Genomic DNA, 24574 nt, shown 5'->3' with positions numbered 1-24574 from the left:
TCATTTTTTTACATCGAGCCCTTCAGTTAGAGATTTCGTGGCCACCCTGCATTTAGGGAGAGAAAAATGCACGACACACGCACTTATCGTTTCGGTTTTGTGACATTATGAGAGAATGTTAATATCACAGATAGTTTTTTCTCATTTTTATTTCTATTGATTGATTTCTATTTTTTTTTTACCTGAATTATTCTCGGAAAATAGAATTGTCACCCAGTACGCTTTTACAGGTTTCGAAACGTCAGGTCTATGGATTGCGAGTTTTTCTTTTCGAATTTATAATCACGCTTAGTTTCGGCACGCAAGAGTATATAAAAATCAACCTTTTCTCCTTTAATTTTAGAATAGTGAACTATATCTTCGTAATAATAAATTAAAGATAGCTTAACTGGTGCCTAAATTTAGATATGTCTCGTATAATACCACATTTGCCAGCGGAAATGGCTGACATTTGCCGCTCAGAAATTGAGTAATTACGTGTTTACGATGGAAAAGAGATCTTACTTCGCGAAATGTACAAAACAGGAAGTTTACATTGTATCTAACCGAATTGCCATAATGTAGAAATAAAGCTAGATTAGACACAGGATATCCTGTCTCGAATTGAATTTTTACCTCTGATCGTCTGCGATTAAATATCTCATTTTTCTTAAGCATGACCGTGTAACAGAAATTTAAGTTTCTCATCAAACAACATAAGCTTCATTCAGTCTACATACAGTCAAGCTTCCGCTATGCGTTTCCTTACCGGGAATTAAGTCAGTTTCTCTATGTTCTTCCTCCCGTTCTTCAACTTCCAATATTCTAATGATTAGGGTGTCAATATTGGAATGTGTGGAGACTGTAAAGAGGAAAGACAGGAAAAGCCAAGCTTGATCCTGACGAGGAAAAAATACGGAGACCTAACTGTAAATACAACAATGATACATAACAACGCGCCACACCTCTTTACATGGCAGTATCTTCGGTGAAACCTGTCGCACAATCATTTCGTGTAATCATGTTCGTATTATCAATCGGCGATCGGTAGTACAATCCTAAAATATCTTTCGTCGTGAAAGACATCGAAAAAAGATTAAGATTAATTACGGGGAGACAGGCTGAAAAGCAACGCACACGGCCAACTATCCTGAGGCACAAGTGGGCACAAGATAGGGACAGTATGTTGTGTTCGTTCAATTACTCTTAATAAATGTGCAAAAAATTTGCTCTATTCAATGATTCTCAAAAAGTACATGTCTAAATAGAGTTAAGCATATTATGTTAATTAGATTTAATATACGCAATTTAATGTTTAGTCATTGTTTAGAGTGTTGAATTGATATTATTACTCGAGGCACGGTGGACCCTCGGAACAAAATTTTATAAATATGAAGCCAATTGCTTCAAAATCATGTGACAATAAAGCCTGCTGCGACAGATGTAAAACATTCAATTTAGGTTGATGAATCTGCCGTCGTGGGATTTGCATCTCTCCTCTCAAAAGGTGTGTCTTACTCTTCCGTGGATGGTGAAGCTAAGCAAACGGCGTTACGCATAAAAAAATTTTTCACTAGCAAGAATTTATTTGGTTTATAAGGCAATCATGTAAAAAAAAAACAGATAAATTTTATTATTTTCTTTCCTTTAAATTTTGAAAACATACATCTTTTCATTTACGAGCAATTCGATCGAGCACATGTGCATTACTTTTCAGTCTAATCTCGCTTATTGAAAAAACCCGATATGAAATTTCGGGTTGAGAATTCATCTCGCAAGGTACAAAAGCGTGGCGCTAAAATAAATTTTTAATAAAAAAAGGAAAAAAAATTAGTAAAATGACTTATACAAATAGCAAAGACTGTAAAATGATATAGAGATTACTGTGTCATATATGTATATATAAATAATAATAATAATAATAAAGATAATGAGAGTCAATATACTATCTAGTGTACTCGTAAAAAACTCAATGAAGTTTCGCGACAAAACTTTTTGACACGCATTCGAGGTTTTTTACGTTTTTTACGCCTTTGTTTCACGCATTATACAATTTAGAGAGTAGCGCCGCTATTCGCATGCTAACGATCACTTAACTAATGTCTAGGTTGTCCAACAATTCGATACGCGACTAGTCTTAATTTCTAATGCCTTGTTATCAAGATGATTCATCTGCCTGTATTTATATACTGAATTTGGAGCACTTTTTTTGACTTACTCTTCAGTACTCTTTCTATTTATATGTCTAAAGTCTCTTTTAGGGGCAGCTTTGCTACTTCAAAGAAAATCCTAGAATGCAAATAAAATCGAATGAACATTGGTTATTCACGAAAATATGTTTCAATATATGTATATATATAAATTATAACGTGTGTAATATATATATATATATATATATATATATATATATATATATATATATATAGTGTAACATGTTTAATATATAAAGGAAATACATAGCAAAAAGTAAATACTTACTTGTGGCTGTACTTGCTGTGGACTGTCTTTAATGCTTCTTTGTGTTTCCTATGCAAGCTCTGATTTAATAGATTGCAAATATCTCTTATGTCGTCAAGTTTATAACCGCTATAATATTCTAATGTTGGATTCCATCCTCCCAAGTCCTTCATTAGCAACGCGAGTAACAACGCCGCCGCTGCCATTTTACTATCGCTAAACTTGATCATTGTATAATTCATCAGAGAATGTTCCAGGTTCCAGTATGTACCGAGTCAGAGTTAACGTGGGCATAGACACCTTGGCACACTATTTTCAGATAGCAGTGATTGAATTAGTATACGTTTATACAGATTCTATTTAAATAAGACGAATATTTTATTGGAGAATAAAATACTTTGTGAATATCTTACCCTGGCATAACGCCGAAGAAATCTGTAAGAGAGAGGTATTCCCAGGTCAAAATTGACTATCTTTAAAATACTTATTTCCATTTTGATCAGCTCCCTTTGCGTGTAAGCGCCGTCACATATATACAAAAAATCTTCCACCATTGGTGGTATTCTTTCCTGAAGTTAAAGTTAAAAATAAGTTTTTGTTATTGGGTTTACTGCTCGACATGAGCACAATTTTATCAGGCAAAAATTTGTGTAGCAGAGATATTCTAAAACTTACGTCAAACTTGCTCGCTATGAAAAGACTCGCAGCGCCGAGCAGTTGTAGAGTCTCTTTCCCGACTGTCATCTTTGTTAGGTATAGATCGACCAGTTTTACAGCCAGATATAAGGTCTCGTGATTTAACTCAAACGACTCCTGCACCTCGACCATCCAATCGATCAGTAGCGCTCTCATCCATTGCGAGAGGCATACTTGCCGATCCATGTAATTGCCGATGGGGAATAGGCGTTCTCGTTCTTTGAGATACTCGAAGATGTCCATCGCGTAGTGTGACACCTGGTACGGATCTAGCCAATTCTCGACATCAAAGTCCCATTGGACACCTTTGGGTAATTGTCTTACAGGTATGGCGATCAACAAACTGGCGGCCGAAACCTTATCCTCACTCGCAGAAGGCGATGGTTCACTTTGTTCATCTTTCTCCGTTTGTTTTTCCATTGATTTCTCCCTTTTCTCATTTGTTTTTTCATCAACCTGTATATATTTAGTCTATTAGTACTGCATACACAAAATAAAGTAAAACAAAATATAGTAAATTGCATGATAAAGTATATTATACGATATGAACCTGTCTTAGTTTAAGGTATAAATTTAATTTCTTAAACTTTTAAAGAAATTATCTTTAGAAATCTCTAAGTTTTTGATAAGTTTTCTCAAATAAATGAAATTGAAGGAAAAAATTCTAAAATATTGTACGTAATAATATATTGCAGAAAATATACTGCTTACCTTATTGCTGCTCCTACGAGTCCTTTTCATGCTATCTGTAATATCTTCTAAAGCACTGACGTACAACGAATTATCCTCTGATCTCTCCAAATCTGAACTCATTCTATTATTTACAACTTTGTTGGCAGTCTCCGTTTTATCATCTTTTTTGATAATAGGCTTAACACGAGGCACTGGTTTTGCTTTTGCCGGTACAATTTTTGATACAGCAACGTCTGCAGGTTTCTCTGGCAAAGCAACGTTACTTTCAACTGATTTGGTTTGAGTAACCATCTTTTTCGATGAATAATTCTGCCCTGCCAGCGATGTGGTAATGGCCTACCAAATGTAAAATAAAGAAAAAATATAAGTAATATAATAAAAAATGTAATACCATGTATAATGCACATACAGATATAGGCCTAGTTTATACCGGACCGTTTGATACGCGTACCAAGTACTATATCCGTATCAAATCCGTATCAAATCTCGGGTTACCCTGGTGTAAACCGAGATTTGATACGAATTTGATACGGATATAGTACTTGGTACGCGTATCAAACGGTCGGTGTAAACTAGGCCATACAAGTATAATAAACATTAATGTAAATATTACAATGCTATGTTTGGGATAAATTAAAATAATGGTTTAATTTTTATGAGGAAAGAATGGACGTTGACAGAAAAATCGAGCTGAAAATTGCATTTAAATCTTACCACTAAATCAAAGTATACATTTAAATTTTGATATATAATAATAATAATTGTGTAGAGTACATACATTGGTGATGTTTGCAAAAGCGCATCTTTTATGCGTTTTTTCTTTAAATGGCGAAACTTCCGCTTTTCGCTTGGCGCGAGTTTCTCTACCAACATTGGGTTGTCGTAATACATTGTTCTGTAAAGAATTTTTACTTCTGGTCGTTATTCCTTTCCTCAAAGTTGCAGTGCTGTTTTGTCGATTTTGTCCGAGTAATACCTTCGGTGGTGCCATTTTTCAGATATGACGAGAAACTTTGGTTCCTTATCTAATTGCTATAATTCACAAACATACATATAATTAGTTTATATATTATATATAGCTTAATTTATATATAGTACATAATATAGTACAGAATGTTTAAGAAATAAATTGTCAAAGAGGAGCATATTCTACTAACAGTAAAAATGGAAAAGTTACAAATTTTAAGTAACATCAAGAGAAAGGGAGACGTAAAAAGAAGGAAGATAAGAGAGATAAGTGATTTTGAAGTACAACAGATAGTATAAGTGCATAAAAAAGAGAAGGAGGATATGTAAAATATATGAAATGAAGAAAGAGCATTTTTATCTTTTTCTGACTCTTAAAACTGGAAAAGAAAAAGAAATAAGTTGAACCGAGATCTCTCTCTCTCTCTCTCTCTCTCTCTCTCTCTCTCTCTCTTTCCAAAGTTATTCTATATAGAAATACCTACATAAGTGGTTAAATTTACTTTATAGTTTTATATACTAATTGTTTTACAGTATTAATTTAAAATAGTATTATAGTAAAAAAAAATAATAATAATAAGTGCTCCAATAGTGATTCTCTGTGTACGTCTTAGCTAAAGTGAAAACAACAAATTAATTTATTATCTTTATCCCCATTTGATCTCTAAAGCAATAAACTAAAATCATTATTAAATACAATAAGAGGAGTACACAAGAAGATCATGGCAACATTCTACATTTCTCCCAGGTACTTTCGAGATGCTTTCGGCACAAAACACGAAGGTTAACGTACGATTCTCGTTCCACGCACAGAAGACCCGATCGTGTGTTGTGTACGATTCGAGAAATGCGTTCCTCGACGGACCGTACCGAAGAGATCGTCGAGCACGTTGCCGAAATGTAGTGGAACTATCCCGCCATCCGCCGACATAAGAATTCGCGTGGCTCTCTGTGATAAATCCCGCAATTTTACGGTTTTTTCGGTACTCGGGCACGGCGTCAACGGCGTGCTGGGACGCGGGGGAAAACGCGGGAATCAGCAGGGTCCGCGCTCCGCGCTCCGCGTCGGGTTCGTTCGGTCGCGAGATCGTCAAGCTTTCGTCACCTTCGGCGGTCTCGTGCTCTCGGGGGACGACTGAGAACAATCGCCGAGACGATCTCGAGGCCGGCCCGCGCGCAGGCACGAAGGTCGCGAGCAAAATATTTATTCGAAAGTATATGCGGGCGAGAAGTGTACGGTGGTGCCGCTGCTGATGTTCGCGGGTGGGTGCCTCCCTGCCTCCCCCAGTCAACCCATCCCGCGGTCGTGTTGCCGGAGCGCGTTCGTCCGGCCGGAGACGCGTGCGCGCGCGTATAATTGTGTACCTACGTGACTTCGAGATCCTCGTGTATACGTGCGTGAACGGCGGAAAGTCGCTTGTTCACAAGGTCCTCGCATGCCACGCGCCGTGTGCCTGTGCAACCGACGCGTTTTCGTTCGCGCCGTCTCGCCCGCGTCATCCGTCGTCGATGATGGTGATTAAACTGAGTTCCGAGTTGACGTTGGTTCAAACTCACAGTTACGGCCGATCGTCGCGCGCCGATTGGCCGGCGCTGAGCGCCGTTCGGCCAATCCGCGCCGCCGCTCGCGGCGCCGCGGCCGACACCTCGCGGCGACGTTCGGGACTATGTGAGCCGCTCGCGCGCAGAGTTATCGCGTATAGATCTCGAAGAAAAAAAGTCGACACGCTTGAATTGGATTTATTTTCTCTCTAAACCGCGTTTTAAAAGTTTCTTAATTGTGATTCAGCTTTTTATTTTAGCAGATTTGTATAGTTCAATAAAAAATAAATATACTTTATTATACAAAAGAAACATTTTTGCAAAATTCTCTTACCTACTGTTGATATTTTCTTATATTCTAATATTTTTTTTGGGGATATTATCCATATATTTTTTTTCTTCAAAATATGAAGTTTTATTATATTAATTGCAGATTTGTTATAAAATTCTTATGTATGGATAAATTATTTCTCAAAAAACTTGCTTGTATTTCTTAATCTTATAATTTTAAACAAATATCGCATACTGCCATACTGCTTTATTCTGCACACAGATTTGTTTAACCAATGTGCTCGATGCAAATTATCAGTTCGATGTAAAGCAAAGCTTCGCTAAAGTAGCTCCCGCCGTTCTCAGTCGCTGTACAGAAATTACGGTCGTTAGTCGTTAGCTAGTCCAAAGTTCACCGGGTTCCCTTTTCGGGGAGGCACGTCATCAGATTGTTGCGTCCCCGTCTCATTTATTTTATGGCCGTGCCGTTCACGCCGAGATGCAACGCGAGCGTTTTGTCGTGAAGTACGTTACGGCGAACAATTGCTTCGCACATCTGTCGGCTATCTGGCTGCGGCGTTTGGAAACTGAGGTTAGTTCCCGTTTTACATAATACAGCGATCCTCGTCCTCGTCCCCAGCCCCATCAGATCTCTCTGTCGCGTCTCGCGTCGTCAAAACAAATGTCACGTGACTATCTGTGAACCGCCAACTACGTAATTGATTGATAGGAAATCTCGACGAGAAATTTCGACGGAAAAAGCGCCATCTGAGGACGATATAATAAACCCGACGGTAGATAATAGCGATAAACTCGATGTGGTCGATAAAAGCGCAATCTTTATCTTAATAAAAGGTAAATGTTTTAGTATAACGCTCTCTCTTCCGATTTTCTTAAAACTTTGTAAAATTGTTTATTACTGTGTGTAAAAAACATTCTGAGAAGGAAAATCGTCGCTCAGGTCTCGTTTTTCTAAAATTTAATTTCAAAGTTTTGATGTCGGTAAGGTAGGAAAATGATAATTTACGTTTGGGCATACGCACGTGTGTGTGTATGCCCTGCTTTAACGAAAATTACAACTTCTATAAAGCAGGGCATACACACGTGCGTGCGTGCGTGTGTGTGTGTGTGTGTGTGTGTGTGTGTGTGTGTGTGTGTGTGTGTGCGTGCGTGCGTGCGTATGTGGAACCCTTCAAGTCGTGACACAGTCGCTACCCATGACGAAATGAAGTTGTGCAGTATTTTAAAAACGTAAATTATCATTTTCCTACCTTACCGACATCAAAACTTAGAAATTAAATTAAAAAAAAACGAGACCTGAGCGACGATTTTCCTTCTCAAAATGTTTTTTACACACAGAAATAAACAATTTTACAAAGTTTTAAGAAAATCGGAGGGGAGAGCGTTATACTAAACATTTACCTAATAAAAATAGTAAAAAGAAAAACAATTGTATATTTTGAGCAGGGTTGAGCGTTTACGCGTAAATAACGTGTATACAAATAGTTGCTTTCCATTTACACTCAACCCAGATAGCCAAATGCTGCGAGTTTGCTGTCATATGTTGCCAACACAATCGTTGATGCAACTAATTTTGACAAACTAGGGATAAGATGAGACAGTATTATGTCTGTTGGGTTGAAACTCATATGAATTATATTTCTATTAACAGCAAATTGATTGCAACGTGACAGAATACTACGTTTACGCGAGCGTTACTTCTGTAGTAACTTATACGATAATTCACCCGTTTACGCGAAGGAATTATCGTAAGTTACTATACAGAAATAACGTTCGCGTAAACGTAGTAAGAATCAATTTCTGAGAGATTTGTAACAATTTCATATTGTCAACACTTTGTTAGCAACGAGATATAATTAAAAAACTTCATAGCTTGATGACATATGTTGTTGCCATCATGTTTGCATCATGATGCTCAAGATCGAACGACGAATCATACATTGCTGTCATGTTGCTAACATGTTGCAGACAATATAACGTACCAAAATTTTTTCGGTTTTAACATAAATTTTTTTTATTAAGCGGTATCCATAATTAATGTAGAGAATCTAAGCCGATTTTTAGTACTTTTTGAATAAAAAAAAAACTAAATTTGAGAAAGTTATAGCTTGCTAAAGTTTTTTGATGACGGCAACTTCAAAAGATTTCGCATATAAGGTATGACGTCACAGCACATTTTCGTGCACTATATTTTCTTCAATTTTGAAGATATTGCAAAATTTTAATAAGTTTACAAAGAAAGTACGCCATGATCTATCTCAGACCGCTTAATAAAAAAAATTTATGTTAAAACCGAATTGCGGACAGTTTGCTCTCGAAATTGCGTCAACTGATTGCATGTATAAGCAGTCATGTATGTACCTGTATTTGTAACGTGTTCTATTTCGATGCCAGCAAATATATAACAACACATGCAATGCATTAGTTTGCTCAATATGCTATATCACGCTTGGGTCAGATTCATTAAAAAGCATACGGTCTCAATATTGTGGATAAAAACTCGAGTTGAATATCTCACTTGGCCAGTATGCAAAAAGAACGTGCATTCAACTGAGTTATGACGTCACATGTGAGAATTATCCGAGTTTTGATGTAAATGGAAAGCAACTAATGCAAACTTATTTAACGTGTAAACCACGAGTATTCATGCGAATCATCAAACATTCAAATATTTCGTCAAAAATATCGGGAATTTATATTTTGTTATTTTAGATTCGGCACAATTTTTTTAGCATGCCACGAAAAATTAGCAAATCAAATCAATTTGAATAATATTTCTATAGTCTATAGTATAGTATCATATGTACTTTTTCATTACTGTACAGGTAATTAATAAGTATAATTAATATGACTGAAATGCATCTAATTTAACTTGTTGGTTTAAAACTATTTTTTATTTTTAGGGCTGTTTTTTAGTGTACAAAAATACAATTTAAGAAATCAATGAATTAATCAATCAGTTAATTTATAATAATTGCTTATGCATTGCTGTATATTGTCTATATGAAAAAGATTCGCGTAAAAATAATGCAAACATTACGTAAACAATCCATATAGATATAATTTTGAAATTTATGGCACAACCCTGCTTTTGAGCATATCAAGTTGCATTGCCATCAAAAAATTACAATTTATATAAAATATATTATTTTTTCTTTTATACTATTTTCTGCAATTATTATAATATTGAATTATAAAACAATATATTTTATATATAATTCCAATTTATATTAATTATAGAAAAAGAAAGAAAACTTGAGTTCTTAGAAACTTATAAATTAATCAAATTGACATTATGAATTGATAAATAACAATCGCGCTTATTGTTTATACAAATTTAGCATAATAGAATAACAATTTCTATGTAAGATAAGATTGTAACAGGGGTAGACGTAAAATTTCGTGCATACATCTTTTCTTTCCTCAGATTTCTAAAAAACAATTATAGTGAATTATAATTATTTTAGTTAGCAACAACAACCGTATAGCAACTTATGAAATAATTATGAAATTAATAATAACGCAATTCTTTGGATTAATTCTTCGATAATGTTACTTGACTTGATTACAGGAGAATGCGATCGAAATATCGCACAACGGAAGGAAGTACTATCTTACTTGCGTCACTCGCGCTAACAATGATGATACATTATGCATTGGGGCAACATTCGCGAGAAGCTTGAACATCCAAGAGGAGGACGAAGTGTTTGTGTCATCTGTGAAAAACGTTTCCTCGTTAAGCAGCGTTAAGATTGCTCCCCGCACGGCGAACGATCGCGAGCTTCTGGTACGATATAAATTCTCATATATCTCGACTTACGCGAATGAACTAATTAATCAATCGATCGTCTGTATTCGGCGGCAGGAATTGCAAATGGAGAGGGTGCAATCGAGTCTCCTGAGTCAAGTCAGAATCGTCGCGAAAGGACAGCCGATCGTGGCGTGGATCTCCAAGTTTTCCTCCGTGACTTTCATCGCGGGCAAGTCACTTGTTCTTTGTGATATTACATTTTTTTTTGTTCAAACAACAGTATAAACTGTTCATAAATACAACTACAATTCACATGTAACGAGTATTTGTTCACTTAAATAATAAGAATTAACTGTTTATGCGACACATTTGGCCTAAGCTAATGATCGGCTATTTAAGTTATGCATCAATTCATCTGTTGCCGCGAGATCGTGATATTACATGAGTATATAAAATTACCCGAAAAATAGCGCTATTATTCTCAATTATGTAAATATATTGGGTTACTCCATTTTTACCATATTAATTTTAATATTATTAATAGAAACTGTAGAAAGTTATATTATGCAAAATATAGAGTTGAAAAAATTGATGAAGCCATTTGGTATTATTAGCCCGAGAACGGCCACTTCTAATTTTTTTGGCATAAACGGTCACGTAAGGTGATTTTTACACCCCAATTAAAAGCAATTGTTATTAATTACATATTACATCTTTTTCATTGTTCTATAATTTATTAGTATTGAGGACAGTATGTATATAGATTTGTTCAATATTTTCTGAAAAAAGTAAGGAGAAACCAAAAAACTATTTAAAGGACGAAAGAAGCACATTAAAATTACTGTGACGTGAGCTTTCTTTTTTCACTGGGGTGTAAAAATCACCACAGATGACCTTCCCAGGTTAAAATAGTAAAATATATCAAGATATATTTTAATAGGATGTATGTATTGAGACGTATCAGAATATTTGTAACTATTTAATAATACCAAATGACTTCATCAAATCCATCAGAGTTTAATATAAAATTGTCTTAATGTATTTTTACATTTCAACGCCAAGGATATTAAAAAGATATCCTGTACGTGATCCTTATAGAGGATTCAGAGCCGAAGTTCGCGTATGGACTGCTCGAGGAATTCACGGAGGTGCACGTGCTTGATGCAATCGCGAATACAACGATAAAAGATGCAGTCGTTAAGGAGGAAGCTACGAAGACAGACAATCCTCTGGCCAAGATCTTGCCTTACTTTGCCAAAGGAAAAGATCATCGCGATTCGAGGGACAACGCCGCGAATTATGCGTTACTGCAGAGCTTTCGTAATAGAAACGCGCCTCCGCGCGTCTTCCGCGTGTATCCTCTGCCGGACTTCCAGTCGTTCGATCAATGGAATGCCCACGACATGATTCTGCTATGTCCCTGTCACATCCTGATTCCGAGGAGCTGTTTGCCGATAGGCGCAAGACCGAGCGAAACGATGATGTGTAAATATACTTAAATGAATATTTTGCTTAAAATTTGCGTGCTTAATTTTTTATTGTTGATTTCTAACTGGGGTTAAAGCGGTCGATTTATTTGCAGGTAGAGTTAGAAAGGTGCCGGAAAATCGGCAGCACGTCAACGTCACCAGCACGAACTTCTTGAAGGACGACGATTCTTCTTCCAAGCCTCCACGAGAACTTGTCGCGAAAATTTACGTTCTCGAAGATACTTTGAACAGGTGTTCCGCGTCATTAGACAGAGAGTATTTCGATCTGAATTCAATCCACTCTTGCGCGTACGTGTCGGCGAGTTTGAGGATCACTTTGGGACTGAAAGCTGGTAGCAGAGTAATCGTGCGGATGATCGAGGAGGACGAGCGACCGAGGCCGTCGTCGGTGAACGTTTTTTCATTCGAGGGATTGGTAACGCCGGAAATTTTTGAAAATTACGTGAAACTCCATTCGAGGCACGAGCCGCTGTTGCTCAATTCGGGTGCGACGATTTTACTTGACGGCGGCGAACGGTGTGTCGTACGAATGTCACCCGCGGATTGCGATTACGCGATGATAGACGGGAAGGATGCGGAAGACTTGGTCCTCTTTGTTTCGTCGTCGGATCCGAGCGACGGGAAAATTCCTCGGATTTGTTCCGACGAAAATTTGGAGATGGAGAAACTTTCCACGAGGTAATGAGATGTGCGAATCAAAGCTTTTTGATGTCGAATCGAATCAAATCGAATTTCATTTCAAGTGAAATTTGAATAAAATTTTCGAGTTTAAATTCGAATCGAATCATTGAAATATAATTTTTGATTAACAATATAATTATTATTAGATTGAACTTTAATATGTAGATAATAAAAAATTTGCAGATGTATAGAGGGTATCCTTAAAGATTGCGAGATCACGCTCGATCTCGGCTTGGGTCTGCGAAGAGCGGTGGACTTCCGGTACGATCGGGAAAACATTCTGATCTGCGGCGACGTGGGTTCCGGCAAAACGACCTTCTGCAAAATGCTAATCGAGCGTTATCGCGACGCGCCGTGTTTCGTGCACACGCATGTGATCGATTGCAGGTCGCTGAAAGGTAATATCGCGTCTCGGCTTTTTTAACTAACGCAATTACCTGCGATGATGAATTGTATTCTTCGTCGGACTCCCGACGGATTTAAAAAACTTTAAATGCAAACACTCTTATCTTCTTTTGCTGTAATGTATATACATAGAAAAGTCTGACTGTTCTTTGTTTTTAATTCTAATAAGACATGCGACAAGTCCATTTAATTAGTGATTATATTCCAATTTATTATGATTTAGATAAAATATTTACTGTAACGTTTAATTTATAAACTTCGTTTATTTTAGCACAATTTATTAAAACCGTGCTATATATTTCCAAATTTAAATTGAAATTTTTATATCTATATGTTATATAATTTAAATAAAAATTGTTTAAAAAGATTTTTAGAAAAAGATTGAAAAATGCAACTTTATATTCCGTCAAATTTTTGCCATATCAGTCACTCAGATCTTATAGGATTTACCAAACATAGTAATTATTAATCAGGCAAAAAGGTAGAAACGTTGCAGAAGATTATTACGTCCGTCATGAACGAATGCGTGTATTATCAACCGTCCATATTGTTCCTGGACGATATGGAGAGCATTACCAATGCGTCATTAAATGATGAGGAAAATACGATAGACGCGACCAACGCTTCCAGGTAAACGGATGGATTTATGGGTTAATTTGAGCCGAATGTAATCGTAATCATTAATTCTCAAATCGAAAAAAGAGGTAAAAAATTTCTGCATGATCTTAGTAATCGCGTGATTTGCAAATCGATGCGTAATTATTATTCATAAAAAGAAGATATATTTCTATTTATAATCGATCTTAATAGCTAAAAAAATTTACTTTTTGTTTTATTCTCTAATGCGAAGCACCCGATGATTATTTTGATAGGGTTCTTTAACTGACTTTAAATTAATTTTAGAATTACCGATATGCTGATCAATACCGTCACGCAATACCAAGAATCTCATTATATCTCGATCATCGCCACTTGTATCAACGTAAGTAAAATCGGTTCGGGATTACGACCGGCCAGAGGAGTGCAGTTCTTTAGGACAGTCTTACAAATTCCGAATCTCGAGAAGGTATAATCTATCAATTCTAATTTCTAATTACTGCGATCTTTTATCTTATATAAATTAATTTAGAAGCTCATTTTAAAAGCTCATATTGTCTATTGTATGCTTATTGTATATTCTCTCAATATTGTATTTAATTTAAATATTTGACCAAAATTTGATTTTTAGTTGTGTTATCTTTAATCTTTAACGATCGATCGAATTTAGGAATTCGTTCGTAACGAGAAATGGAGAGACAAATATAAAATGCATCAGGTTTTACGTTTATTATTTTGCATGTTTTTATCCTTTCTTGCACTACCGATGTCTCGTTTGTCGGTGCATTTCCCGATTAACGCGCCTTCGTATTTCCGCACCTTCTTAATTAAATTCCCCCCTATCCCGTGTAAGTTGGGACGTTCTCTCACTGATTTCTCTGCGTAACACTAACTCGTGTCGTGGCTAACCAGGTGGATAGAATCGATATTTTGCGATTAACGCTCGAGGACAAGTTATGCGTGCCCGGAGACATGAATTGGAATTACTATGGAAACAAGACCGAGGGCTGGATGCCTCAGGATCTCGTCGACCTGGCGGAGAAGGCACGGTTCGTCGCGTGGAAGCGCCACGGTAACGAGATAGACGAATTACCACAAAAATATTAATAGATATCGCAGTAATTTTAAATAAAAGAACTTGATTGGAAGAAAAAAAAAGATAGTACCAGTAAAAGCAAAGAGCAATGTAAACGGCGGTGACAATTAACGGCTATTTTTATAGATTTTTACAGTGATTTACTAGGCTATTTCAATATTTATTTAACGCTCTTAGTACTTTGTCTTAAATCCAAGAAAATTGTATTCTTTTAACTTGATTGGTTTTTTTACGGGGATTGTTGTGCAACGTGTTATGTTTATGCATTTGTGTCTACTCAAAGCGGCAGAAAGATTGAAGGTGCCGATTATCATAACGGAGGAAGACGTTAATACCGCACTGGAGGGTTGCACGCCGATGTCTCTGCAGGGTGTGCAGTTGTACAAGAGCGGCGGTCATTCTTGGTCCGACATCGGCGGACTAGTGGAGACAAAGAGCTCCCTTACGGAAATTCTGCAGTGGCCGCTCAAGTATCCGGAGATCTTCAAGAAAGCTCCGATAAAGCTCCAGAGCGGTGTTCTGTTATATGGAATGCCCGGCACCGGAAAAACGTTGCTGGCCAAAGCGATCGCCGGCGAGTGCGGCGTGAATATGATCAGCATCAAGGTGGAACCAAGATTCATTTTTAATTAGATGTGAAATGAATTTTAGACTCGATTCTCTTCGGACCTGTTAAAATTATAATGATGAAAAATAATGTGGAGAGAATGATTTAGTTAACAGCTACCACCTTTTGGAAAACCTGGCTTGGCAATTTTTAGTTAGGCATAAATGAAACTTTTCAATAATTTTTAATAATATTTTGTTCATGATTTTTATTTCACGTGTTTCAGTTTTTCAGTTTCACATAATCCCTTAATTAATAGTAATGTAACTGCAATTAAATGACGATATGCGGTAGTCTTTTTAAACAATGATGAGTTTTATTTCAGGGTCCAGAATTGCTGTCGAAGTATATAGGCGTCAGTGAGGAGTCCGTGAGAAATGTATTCGAAAGGTATAGTGGCTTCTCAAAACTTTTAATGTTGATATTTGGATTTTATGATCTATAAATTTTCAAAAATTTATTATATTTTGTTACAGAGCCCGTCGCGCCAAGCCGTGCGTTTTATTCTTTGATGAATTCGACAGCCTTGCACCTAGGTGAGTCATAGGACCAGATGACTATACAGAATTTGTCTATTTCATTTTTTATTTGTTAGTATTTTAATGATAAGCACACTGAGAAAAAAATATTTAGATAAAAAAAAATAATTTGTTTAGAGATTGTTGCCAAGAGCTTGTTTACTTAATATAATACACATATTTATTTAGAATTATATATTTTTACTTAATTTAAATAAAAATATTTAACTCTAAATAAAAAAAAATATGTGTATTATATTAAGTAAATAAGCTCTTGGCCAGAATCTCTAAATCAATATTTTTTTTTATCTAAATATTTTTTTCTCAGTGCATATATATATGATGACATAAGTATTCTACATATTAAATATTGTATCTATTTGGTGTATTCATAATCGTAATCGTAACTTAAAAACTTAGCTCAAGTTAAAATTAAATAAATAGATAATTAAGTAGACAAATATATTTGTAGCCGTCACAAATATGTACAAAAATATGTAGACAATTACCGGAATTCCGTTTACATTTCGTTTTAATCTTCCTTCTATTTGTATTTTCAGTATATAAAAAATATATATATTGATTTTTTTTCTATTTTGCTAAACGCGTGCATTTTATCCTAATTAGACGCGGACACGACAGCACCGGAGTCACCGATCGGGTGGTGAACCAGCTGTTGACGCAGCTTGACGGGGTCGAAGATCGCGAGGGGGTGGCAGTCGTGGCAGCGTCTTCAAGGCCCGACTTGTTGGACCCGGCTCTTCTGAGACCGGGACGTCTCGACAAGTGTTTGCACTGCCCTTTACCGAACGAGGTAAACATATTTTTGACAACCCTGCCAACTCGGCACGACTTCGTGTTAATTGTTCAATAATAATAGTCGCGCTTTTTGTTTCAGTCGGGAAGGAAGGCAATCTTCGCGGTTCTGTGCGGTTCCCAAAATGTAGACACAACCGAGCTGGATCTGAAGGTACTAGCCCAGCTCGCTGACGGATTTACCGGGGCTGATATCAACGCGGCGATTACTTTGGCGAGGCTGTCGGCGTTCGAGGACGCCTTGGCGACTGCGACGGTAAGTGTTTTTGTACATTAACTCTTTGATAACACACCACTATAGTGGCTCTTTTTTAAACGATCTTTTCGGACGTGACATTACTACACAGTGGTTCTTTTCTATATCTTTTCTATACCTCGATACCTTGTCAAACAGGAATATCTTCAATTGTTTTGATTTACATTCGTTTTTTTTACTCGAATTTTGCAGTTAAGCTGTGCGTACAACTTCGCGCAAGTTATCCGTTTAAATCATTGCCTGAGTCTCGTTGTCTGTAATCGCGTGCTCTTTGTTTTTCGTTGTCTGTATAGAAGAATGAGTAGAAACGTAAAATAATATTTATATAAAACATACAAAAAGACGTAAACAAGCAGATAAATATTATTACTTGTTCCGTGTATCTAATTACTTTCAAAGAAAGATTATTCGGGAAATATTTCCACACATGTATAAATTAAGTAGTCGGAATTTCGGTTGTCAACTCGTGATCGATCTTTTAAGCCGCTACGTTGACTCGGACTCTCTTGCGGAACAGCAGATCGCATCGCTAATGGCCAAACCGTTTCGTTGTTGTTGCCGTTGTCGTGGTAGTGTCTGTGCGACGCCGTAATGAAAAGCGCTTCTTGCGCGACTCCCGAGAATCATTTGTAGGGTAGCTTCCGAAGTAAGATAGTGCGTAATGACGATAATATCGTTAGGTGTGCACCCTACGGTGTGTGCGTACACACAGGGGGGGGGAGGAGGGAGAGGCGCGCCCGGGCGCGGGCTGAGGGTAGGGGGAGATCGAAGGGGGGTGTGTAGGTGCCGCGATATAACCGAGGAAACGTAGACCAGGTTTATTAGCGCACGGCGCCGAGAGCGCCAGGCGGCCAGGCCACCCCCTTCGGCGCTTCGCTTCATCCCCCGGCCTCCCTATGCCTCGCTGAACGTCGAGGGGGTTATTATCTTATGCGTTATAATGATACACGGTTTAGGGCCCGCAGCGGTCCTGCGAGATCGAAAGCCAGACAGCCATTTCGCTAGTTATGGCGCTCGTTAGCCCCTCAGACGTCTTCGACGTTCGACGTGTCTGTCGTCAACCCTCCAGTCACATATGCTCGCTAATTTGTTTATAAAATTTATTTTAGCAATTTTTTTGCCAAATAGGTATAAAGGTGTTTGTGACATTTTGTTAGTGCAGGAGATATACTTTTAATTGAATGAAGATAATAGTGGATAATATTAATCAATCTTTACTAACTTCAGCTTATGCCAAGAAGTGGATAATAATAATAATTTATTTTGTTCTTACGTCAAAACCTTCCGGGAAGTCATTAATTTATTAGCCAATGTCTAGCGGTTTGTAAAGATTGATGGAATTTTTTGCTGTTCACCCCTCTCCCCCAATTCTTATTCTCAAACTTTTATTTAGGAAGATGAAAATACGTGGACGTGTTAAGACCGCGTGATTTTACATTATTACGGAGATAAGCGTAAATTTAGCGGTCATTCACTGGTGCGTGCGTCTGCATCCGATCAAATTAATCCGTATATTAATCGGACCCTTGCGTTAAAAGGTCGGGGAGCGTCTTCGAGGTGTACGGGGAACGAGTGGCGCGGCTCAGCGGGAAGCTATTAATTAATACGCATCGGAGAAAACGAAGTTATACGGCGGCACTTACCTCCCGGAAGAACGCGAGTATCCAAACTGTGCGTCTAATTAGCGAGTGAGTTTCCGGAGAGCGCGACGCATCTCGAGTGAGCGAGAAAAGATGTGGAGATAGAGAGAGAGGGAGAGAAGCGCCTTGCTTGTGATAAGTGATTATGCGGATAGGAACATGGGAGGGTGCCTCTTCCGAGGCGGTGCAGATTGTGCTTAACTCCAATAATTAATTCAAATCGCTGCTGTTAGCACGCAACATTAAGCTTTTGCAGTTATTTTGAGACGAACTCGGCAATTTTTTTTTTCACGTGGTCGATACAACGAATAGTCATAGACGTATGGATTATGTGTTTCGAAAATACAATTGAAGTAGAAACATAAAAGTGTATATAAATCGATATTTATATGTATATTTTTTCTCAATACATATATTAATTTGTTAAGGCGATGAATTGTACACGCACAATTCACGCGAATAATATTATTATTAAGCTACAAATACCCAGTCCTGATAAAAAATGACGTTTTTCTCTAATTGATTATATATCATAGCGGTCTAAGCGGTCCTATTTTATTTATTATCATTGTTAATTTATATATTTTGCTTATCAATGATAGGACGGCAAAGTCAATGCGACCGCCATCAAAGTTACGCAAACACACCTCGAGGAGTCTGTCAGATCGACGAGGCCATCCTTGTCCACCGCTGAAAAATTGAAATACACCAAGATGTAAGTGGACACGTGTACGAAAAAAATTAGAGTAATAAGAAATTCAACTTATCCGTCTTAAGAAATTGGAATCGTATTATTATAATCAATAATAATGCTCCACTATTACAGTTACGCCCGGTTTTCCAAGGGGGACAACTTTGCGGAGGACGTGCTGAAGAATCAGAAGGCGACACTAGATTAATTATTTTCTTAAATTAGGCCAAAGTTATTGTCAAGAAGAAAAAAAACATACTTTCATACTGAAACACAACAATATAATACGATAATAACATTAAAACAAACTATTTTCTACTCTACATCTTCATTCGAATATCTTAATCATGCAAATTGCGTGAAATAGAGATGCCATAACACACGTATCATAGTTGGAACGACGATTAAACGAGAGTCAGATGCGTTTCGGTAGTCAAACCCCTTTTTTGTCGTGCATTCTTAGGGTTCGAGGAATCGATCTCGAATGAGAATCCACACCCACCCAAACGGGTAACTCGCGATAGAGATTTTACCGGGTAAATCCGATGGCGAACCGCGGCGGCAGCTCGCTCGCGGGGAGGCGCGAGCTCGAGGAGGCGGATGTCGCGCCGGGGCAAAGTTAAATTAAATCACGGGCGAAGGCAGCTAATATTGTAGTTTATCTGGCGGGACATTAGCGCGGTGAAATATGCGCCTCCTTCGCCCCGGCGAACTTAAAATCAAGATCTTAGACGAACTTCTCAGCCCCCTACCCCCCTTTCGCCCCGCGAGACGCTGAGACGCCGACGTCGACGCCGGCGCGTCCTTCCTGCTAAGTCGCGCGTGAAAATACTAATTATTATACCGATTATTAATACGAAAAGTTGCCGGCGCTAAGTCGGCGAGAGCACGAGGAGAGTCGCGGCGGAGTTTCGCGGGGGTGCAGACCGGAGGGAGGCCGCGCGCGCGCGCGCGGAGCATCCGGATTACGCTTCGCGCTTACGCTCGGTTAAGGGGAAGGAAATGTGGACCTAGACCGAGGCAAAGAGCGCAGCGACAGATAATGAGTTTGTCAGCGTAAACGCGGAAATGTAGGACGTAACGTCGCCATATTGTCATTGCGCAGAAACCGCGTTGGATGTTGCACGTTTCGTCGAGGTCCATACATCGCGATATCGCGCGCGATGACCTTTGTCATCCACGGGCAAAGCATGTGCTCTTTTGCGCGGCGAACATGGCCAAAAGGAGAGCATTATTCGCAGGGTTAAGCCGCGAAATGGCGGAAGAAAGACGCGCAAGATGGGGAGATGCTCGCAACAGCGATGACGGCAACGACGACGACGACGACGACGACGACGACGGAGGAGGTTCTGCTTAGCATAAAAATGGCCAATTACTCGGCTAACAAGCGACGGTCGAGCGACACGAAGAGAGTGAGAGCTGTTGGGCGACGAAGCGGGCTAACTCCGTTAGCGCCTCCTCCGCCCGCCGAAGGAGATTAGTTATAACGTAAATGCCGCCGGTTGACGCATTTTTATTCCTGATTACCGCTTCTCGCCGCGCTAATCCCATTCGCGCTGGCGACATTCGGGAAAACTCGACTTCGCGCCTGGCAACAAATTGCCGCTCTCGAAAAAGGACGACAGGAAGGAAGGAAGAAAGAAACCGTGTAGGACTGTAGTAGGGGAGGTGTGTGTGTGTGTGTGTGTGTGTATATAGGCGCGGGGATATAAAGGAAATAGGCTGTTATTTAGGTAAGAAGTGAGGACCCGAGGCGAAGTGTCGGCTGGCCATATTGGAAACGGACGGTAATCTCGAGGATCGGCATTCTTCTTTTATAACAGCGTCTTCTATCACAGCTTCGCTAGAAAATATAACGCTTGAGACAGAGAAGTGTAAAGTGTGGTTACTCAAAAGACTTGAATTTCAGGCAAAGAGACGAGCAACGGTAAACGGTAACGAAATTTTGAGAATTATGTAAACTAAATCACAGAGAATAACAATTGTTTAGAGTCTAATGAAAGCGTTCGAAAGTCCGATTAGCGGAATAATATTGGCACCCTTCGACAACTTGGTGAGGAAAAATGAGATTCTTCTCGTGCGAAAGAAAATTTGTGTTTGAAGGAAATCGCTACAATACAACGATGATTTCCAGGCCAATTCTTTCGAGAATAATCGTGGGGGGAGGGGGGCAGGAAGGAGTTTGCCTGCGTTCGCTTTGGGTCCCTTATTGCGCGGAGGAGCCACGCTACGCAAAGAAGTTTCGCGCGCGATAGCAAAAGAAGGAGCTTCTTCGGGGGGCTGTCGCGATTACCTCAGGCACAATTCTACGGCGTCATAACGACAGACGGCGACAACTCGCACGCGAAATTACGAGGACTTGACAAGAAACATGTCGCGATTCCGCCACGATGTAATCTCACAACTCGAGCGCGTTGATATTAAATCCAAGAGTTGTCGCAAGTTGCGACGAAAATCCCGATTGTTAATTTTCAAAATAGGACAGACAGAAAATTGTCTCCGCGGTGACGGATATTTCTATGATTTTATTTATCTCCCAATTGTAGAGTTACATAGATCTAAAAAGGACAGACTTTTTCGAGATATCTAGTTGTTAGATTATAAAGTCAAATCAACGATAATCGAACAGCGTTTTGTGTTGAAATTTTATGGTCTTACTAAACAACAAAAAAGAAATGTATATCTTCGACGGTTTTTGACGTATCATTGGGCAAACATAGTTTCAGAGGATAGATTGGAACTCCAGAATATATCTTTGAAATACTTTGAATATCTCTTGAAACCAAGGAACGTCACTTTGTTCTGTAAACTTCAGATATCACACATAAGTTCCTTCGAAATCTAGAAACGGACGATTTGTACGCGAAAATTTCTTGTAGCGGCGATAAGCTGATAAAAGAATAAGAAATTCAAGTCGCACGGTCGGTTTTTGGGTCGGAAAGAGATGAGACGAGAAACGAAGAGAGAGAGAGAAAAAAAGGAGAAGAATGCCGCAGGGAGAGAGATCGCTGAATGCGGGGGTTTTCGATCTCTCGTGCCATTCTATCATTGACAATTTCGCGCAAATGGGATGGCGGTCGGGCAAGCGAGCGATTGGTGCCGGTGGTCGGCGAGGCGTGCGCCGCGCGCCCACATTGGCGTTAAATAAGAGTAAGCCACCCGCGCCCGTCCACGGCGACGCGGCATAATTGCCTGTGAAATCACCAGATGGATTTTGCCTCCTTGTTCTGCCCCGGCCCCGCCGATTCTCCTGCCGCCGGCCACCCCGCGCCACCCGCGGCGGATTTTGCGCCGGGCGCAACAAACTTCGTAATTGTGAACGAGATTGTCGGCCTAAACGGATTGTTTCGGCGCGGCTAAGCCAAGCGGCTATCATTCGACGGAACGACCGGCGATCGACGTCTTGATGACGATGTCTGGCCGGTAGATTGTCAAAACTGGACATGGTTCATTAATTTTTAATGATTTGCCTTATCTTGATATATTGATGTTGAATATTAATGTTAAATTAACATGTTAATTATCATTGTATAATTAAGTATAACATTATACTTAATATAGTACAATGTTAATTAAATATGCCACTATAATCACATTTTCTTTCTTCATTAAAACTTACAATAAAATTATCTTTTCCTCCAAAAAAATCGGCAACTAGCTGAATATTCTGTAAACAGAAAACAAAAAAAATATTAATTAGTTTAATATTTATAGCATAAATAATGTGGAGTGTATATTACACCCTTCGCGCCTTTTTACGTTTCAAATTTTTACGCGTCCACTAGAGAGTTAAGCATCAATAATGATAAAAAGTCTATTAAATAAGGAATCCTACTTAAAGGTAAGACAGAACCTTGATAGAATACCACGTGCGAGTGAACTCGATCAGCTACGAGCGGCGACAGTAACTTCTCTCTGTTCGTTCATTGTATCCAGAGAAAATAATATATCAATTACGCTCGTGATTACATTCTCGGATACATCGGCACACCGACCGAGAGCCGAACTCGTTAGTTAGCGAGCGAAACGACGTTCGCAAACACGCGAAATTCCCTTGAGTGCCCACTGCCCGCCGCGATAAATTGCACCGGGAGTGCTCCGGTCTCTCGAAAGTATCGCCGCGCGTTTCTCCACAATCGTCGAATCGAATGGAAAGAAAGCAGCGCCAAGCGAACGATAACTCGATTATCAGAGATGTTAAGTAAACACGCGCGATTGCTACGCTCTTCCTATTCCACGGCTGACCCGTTTCTACGTTTAGATATCTCTGGGTGTCTCACAAAGCGCATCCCGACGTTGCTCTTCCCCTCTATTTCCTCACGCGATAGTTCGATATAGTTTGACATTTCGTTTTTTTTTTATTCTATATATTTAATGTAAAACTCTATAGGGTGAGTTTTAGTTTCTCGTTATCTTTTAGTTTATCTGTCATCAATTTCAACCGTTTATAGAGCATTTTTCATTTCTAATATATCTCTATTAGACATGTCCCCCCGAGATATTGCAGTTTGGAGATTGTTCCGCGTAAGGATGTAACGCGCAAGCAATTGCTGCACAAACAATTTGCGTCACTTAGGGCGACCCTCGGCGACCCTTGGCGACCCTCGATGTGACCCGCCGAGGTATCCACCGAGGCGTCTCTTTGAGAACCCCGCCGAGATGAGGCGAGGCGAGGCGAGGCGCCCCGCGCCGTCAACGGCGAACCCCTCGCCTCGAAAGCCCGGCGACGTTGGTGCGATATTTCCAGGGCGTCGAGGCGTGGGTAACGCAGTTTGCCGCAATTTCTTGTTTCCATTAGGTTGGCCGGCCTGCGGGGTAAATTCCAGCCTGCCTCTCGGTGGAGGGTTGCGCAACTTTGACGCTCTCTTCTTCCCCCCTGGTCGACGCGACGTGGCGTCGGGGGCGTTCTAGGTGAGGTCAGGGGGAGAGAGAGAGAGAGAGAGAGAGAGAGAGAGAGAAGGGGGGGATGGTGACGTTCGCCGTCACCACTGCGCCACCGGGAAATGGTGCACACACAACCGCGGCTCTTCCTCCTACTGTGCCAGATCAAATGACGCGCGCCAGCGCCCACAATAACGGGCTCTTCACGCTCCAATCCTATCCCATTCCCAAGCCGAAGCCGGGGATCCCCGCGCCTCTGTCTACCGATCTCGATGGTAGCGCGCTGCTATACAATTCGCTACAGAGCGCGGGAGTTCAATATCGGAACTTGGCGGACTCGACGCTAGAAGTGCCGAGTTTGGATCTAGAGAATGCATATTCGATCTAAGAAGAATCTTCAAAAGAACTTCAAACGTTGAGCCTAATAATTTTTGTACGACACGAATTATCTTCATTGATACAAATTGACATAACTTTGACTTTTTGTTCTTCTTGGGATTCTAACTATAGCCTGCATTCAT

The 24574-nt window shown here is 39.3% G+C and overlaps 2 protein-coding genes and 1 long non-coding RNA gene across 5 annotated transcripts in view; 1 reads left to right on the top strand and 2 right to left on the bottom strand.

Moving 5' to 3' along the window:
• Positions 1-19: 19 nt before the first annotated feature.
• Cycb3 (cyclin B3) lies at positions 20-6327 on the bottom strand. Its single transcript, XM_077406590.1, is given in 8 exon segments — positions 20-2268; positions 2458-2699; positions 2701-2745; positions 2850-3005; positions 3112-3588; positions 3844-4161; positions 4604-4857; positions 6157-6327. Coding segments are annotated over 7 exon segments (1503 nt in total). The 5' UTR covers positions 4817-4857; positions 6157-6327; the 3' UTR covers positions 20-2216.
• A 651-nt stretch (positions 6328-6978) lies between these two features.
• Positions 6979-19483, top strand: Pex1 (peroxisomal biogenesis factor 1). 2 transcript variants are annotated; one of them, XM_077406582.1, is made up of 16 exons: positions 6979-7195; positions 10196-10411; positions 10490-10604; positions 11474-11860; positions 11940-12543; positions 12730-12944; positions 13425-13581; positions 13855-14017; positions 14461-14620; positions 14928-15250; positions 15577-15641; positions 15728-15787; positions 16397-16583; positions 16668-16841; positions 19084-19196; positions 19308-19483. In XM_077406582.1, the coding sequence occupies exons 1-16, from the start codon at positions 7103-7105 to the stop codon at positions 19378-19380; spliced, it is 3105 nt and encodes a 1034-aa protein (XP_077262708.1). In that variant the 5' UTR covers positions 6979-7102; the 3' UTR covers positions 19381-19483. The 2 variants fall into 2 exon arrangements, with proteins under 2 accessions (XP_077262708.1, XP_077262709.1); XM_077406583.1 differs by having other exon boundaries at positions 6980-7195; positions 11958-12543.
• LOC143897736 (uncharacterized) overlaps positions 19032-24574 on the bottom strand; it is an 83997-nt gene continuing 78454 nt past the window's right edge. Inside the window, exons 5-6 of one of the 2 annotated variants that reach the window (XR_013256986.1) lie at positions 22792-22839; positions 19039-19171 (exon numbers count right to left, since the gene is read on the bottom strand). This is a non-coding gene — a long non-coding RNA (uncharacterized LOC143897736). Of the gene's footprint in view, positions 19172-22791; positions 22840-24574 lie in introns of both variants that reach the window. The other variant, XR_013256987.1, reaches the window with a different exon arrangement.

Source organism: Temnothorax americanus, unplaced genomic scaffold, assembly GCF_048541705.1.
Source record: "Temnothorax americanus isolate GAGA-0224 unplaced genomic scaffold, ASM4854170v1 Scaffold21, whole genome shotgun sequence".
Lineage (NCBI taxonomy): Eukaryota > Metazoa > Arthropoda > Insecta > Hymenoptera > Formicidae > Temnothorax > Temnothorax americanus.
Note: the sequence above shows the minus strand (reverse complement) of the source record. Positions and strands in the feature narration are given on the sequence as shown.

What these genes read in the sequence shown, in the direction of transcription:
- Pex1 (XM_077406582.1), top strand. Translation starts at nt 7,103, where the DNA reads ATGCAACGCGAGCGTTTTGTCGTGAAGTACGTTACGGCGAACAATTGC. An exon ending in CGATTGCAGGTCGCTGAAAG is followed by an intron (nt 12,945 to 13,424) that starts GTAATATCGCGT and finishes ATTATTAATCAG; the next exon opens with GCAAAAAGGTAGAAACGTTG. An exon ending in AAATTCCGAATCTCGAGAAG is followed by an intron (nt 14,018 to 14,460) that starts GTATAATCTATC and finishes GTGGCTAACCAG; the next exon opens with GTGGATAGAATCGATATTTT.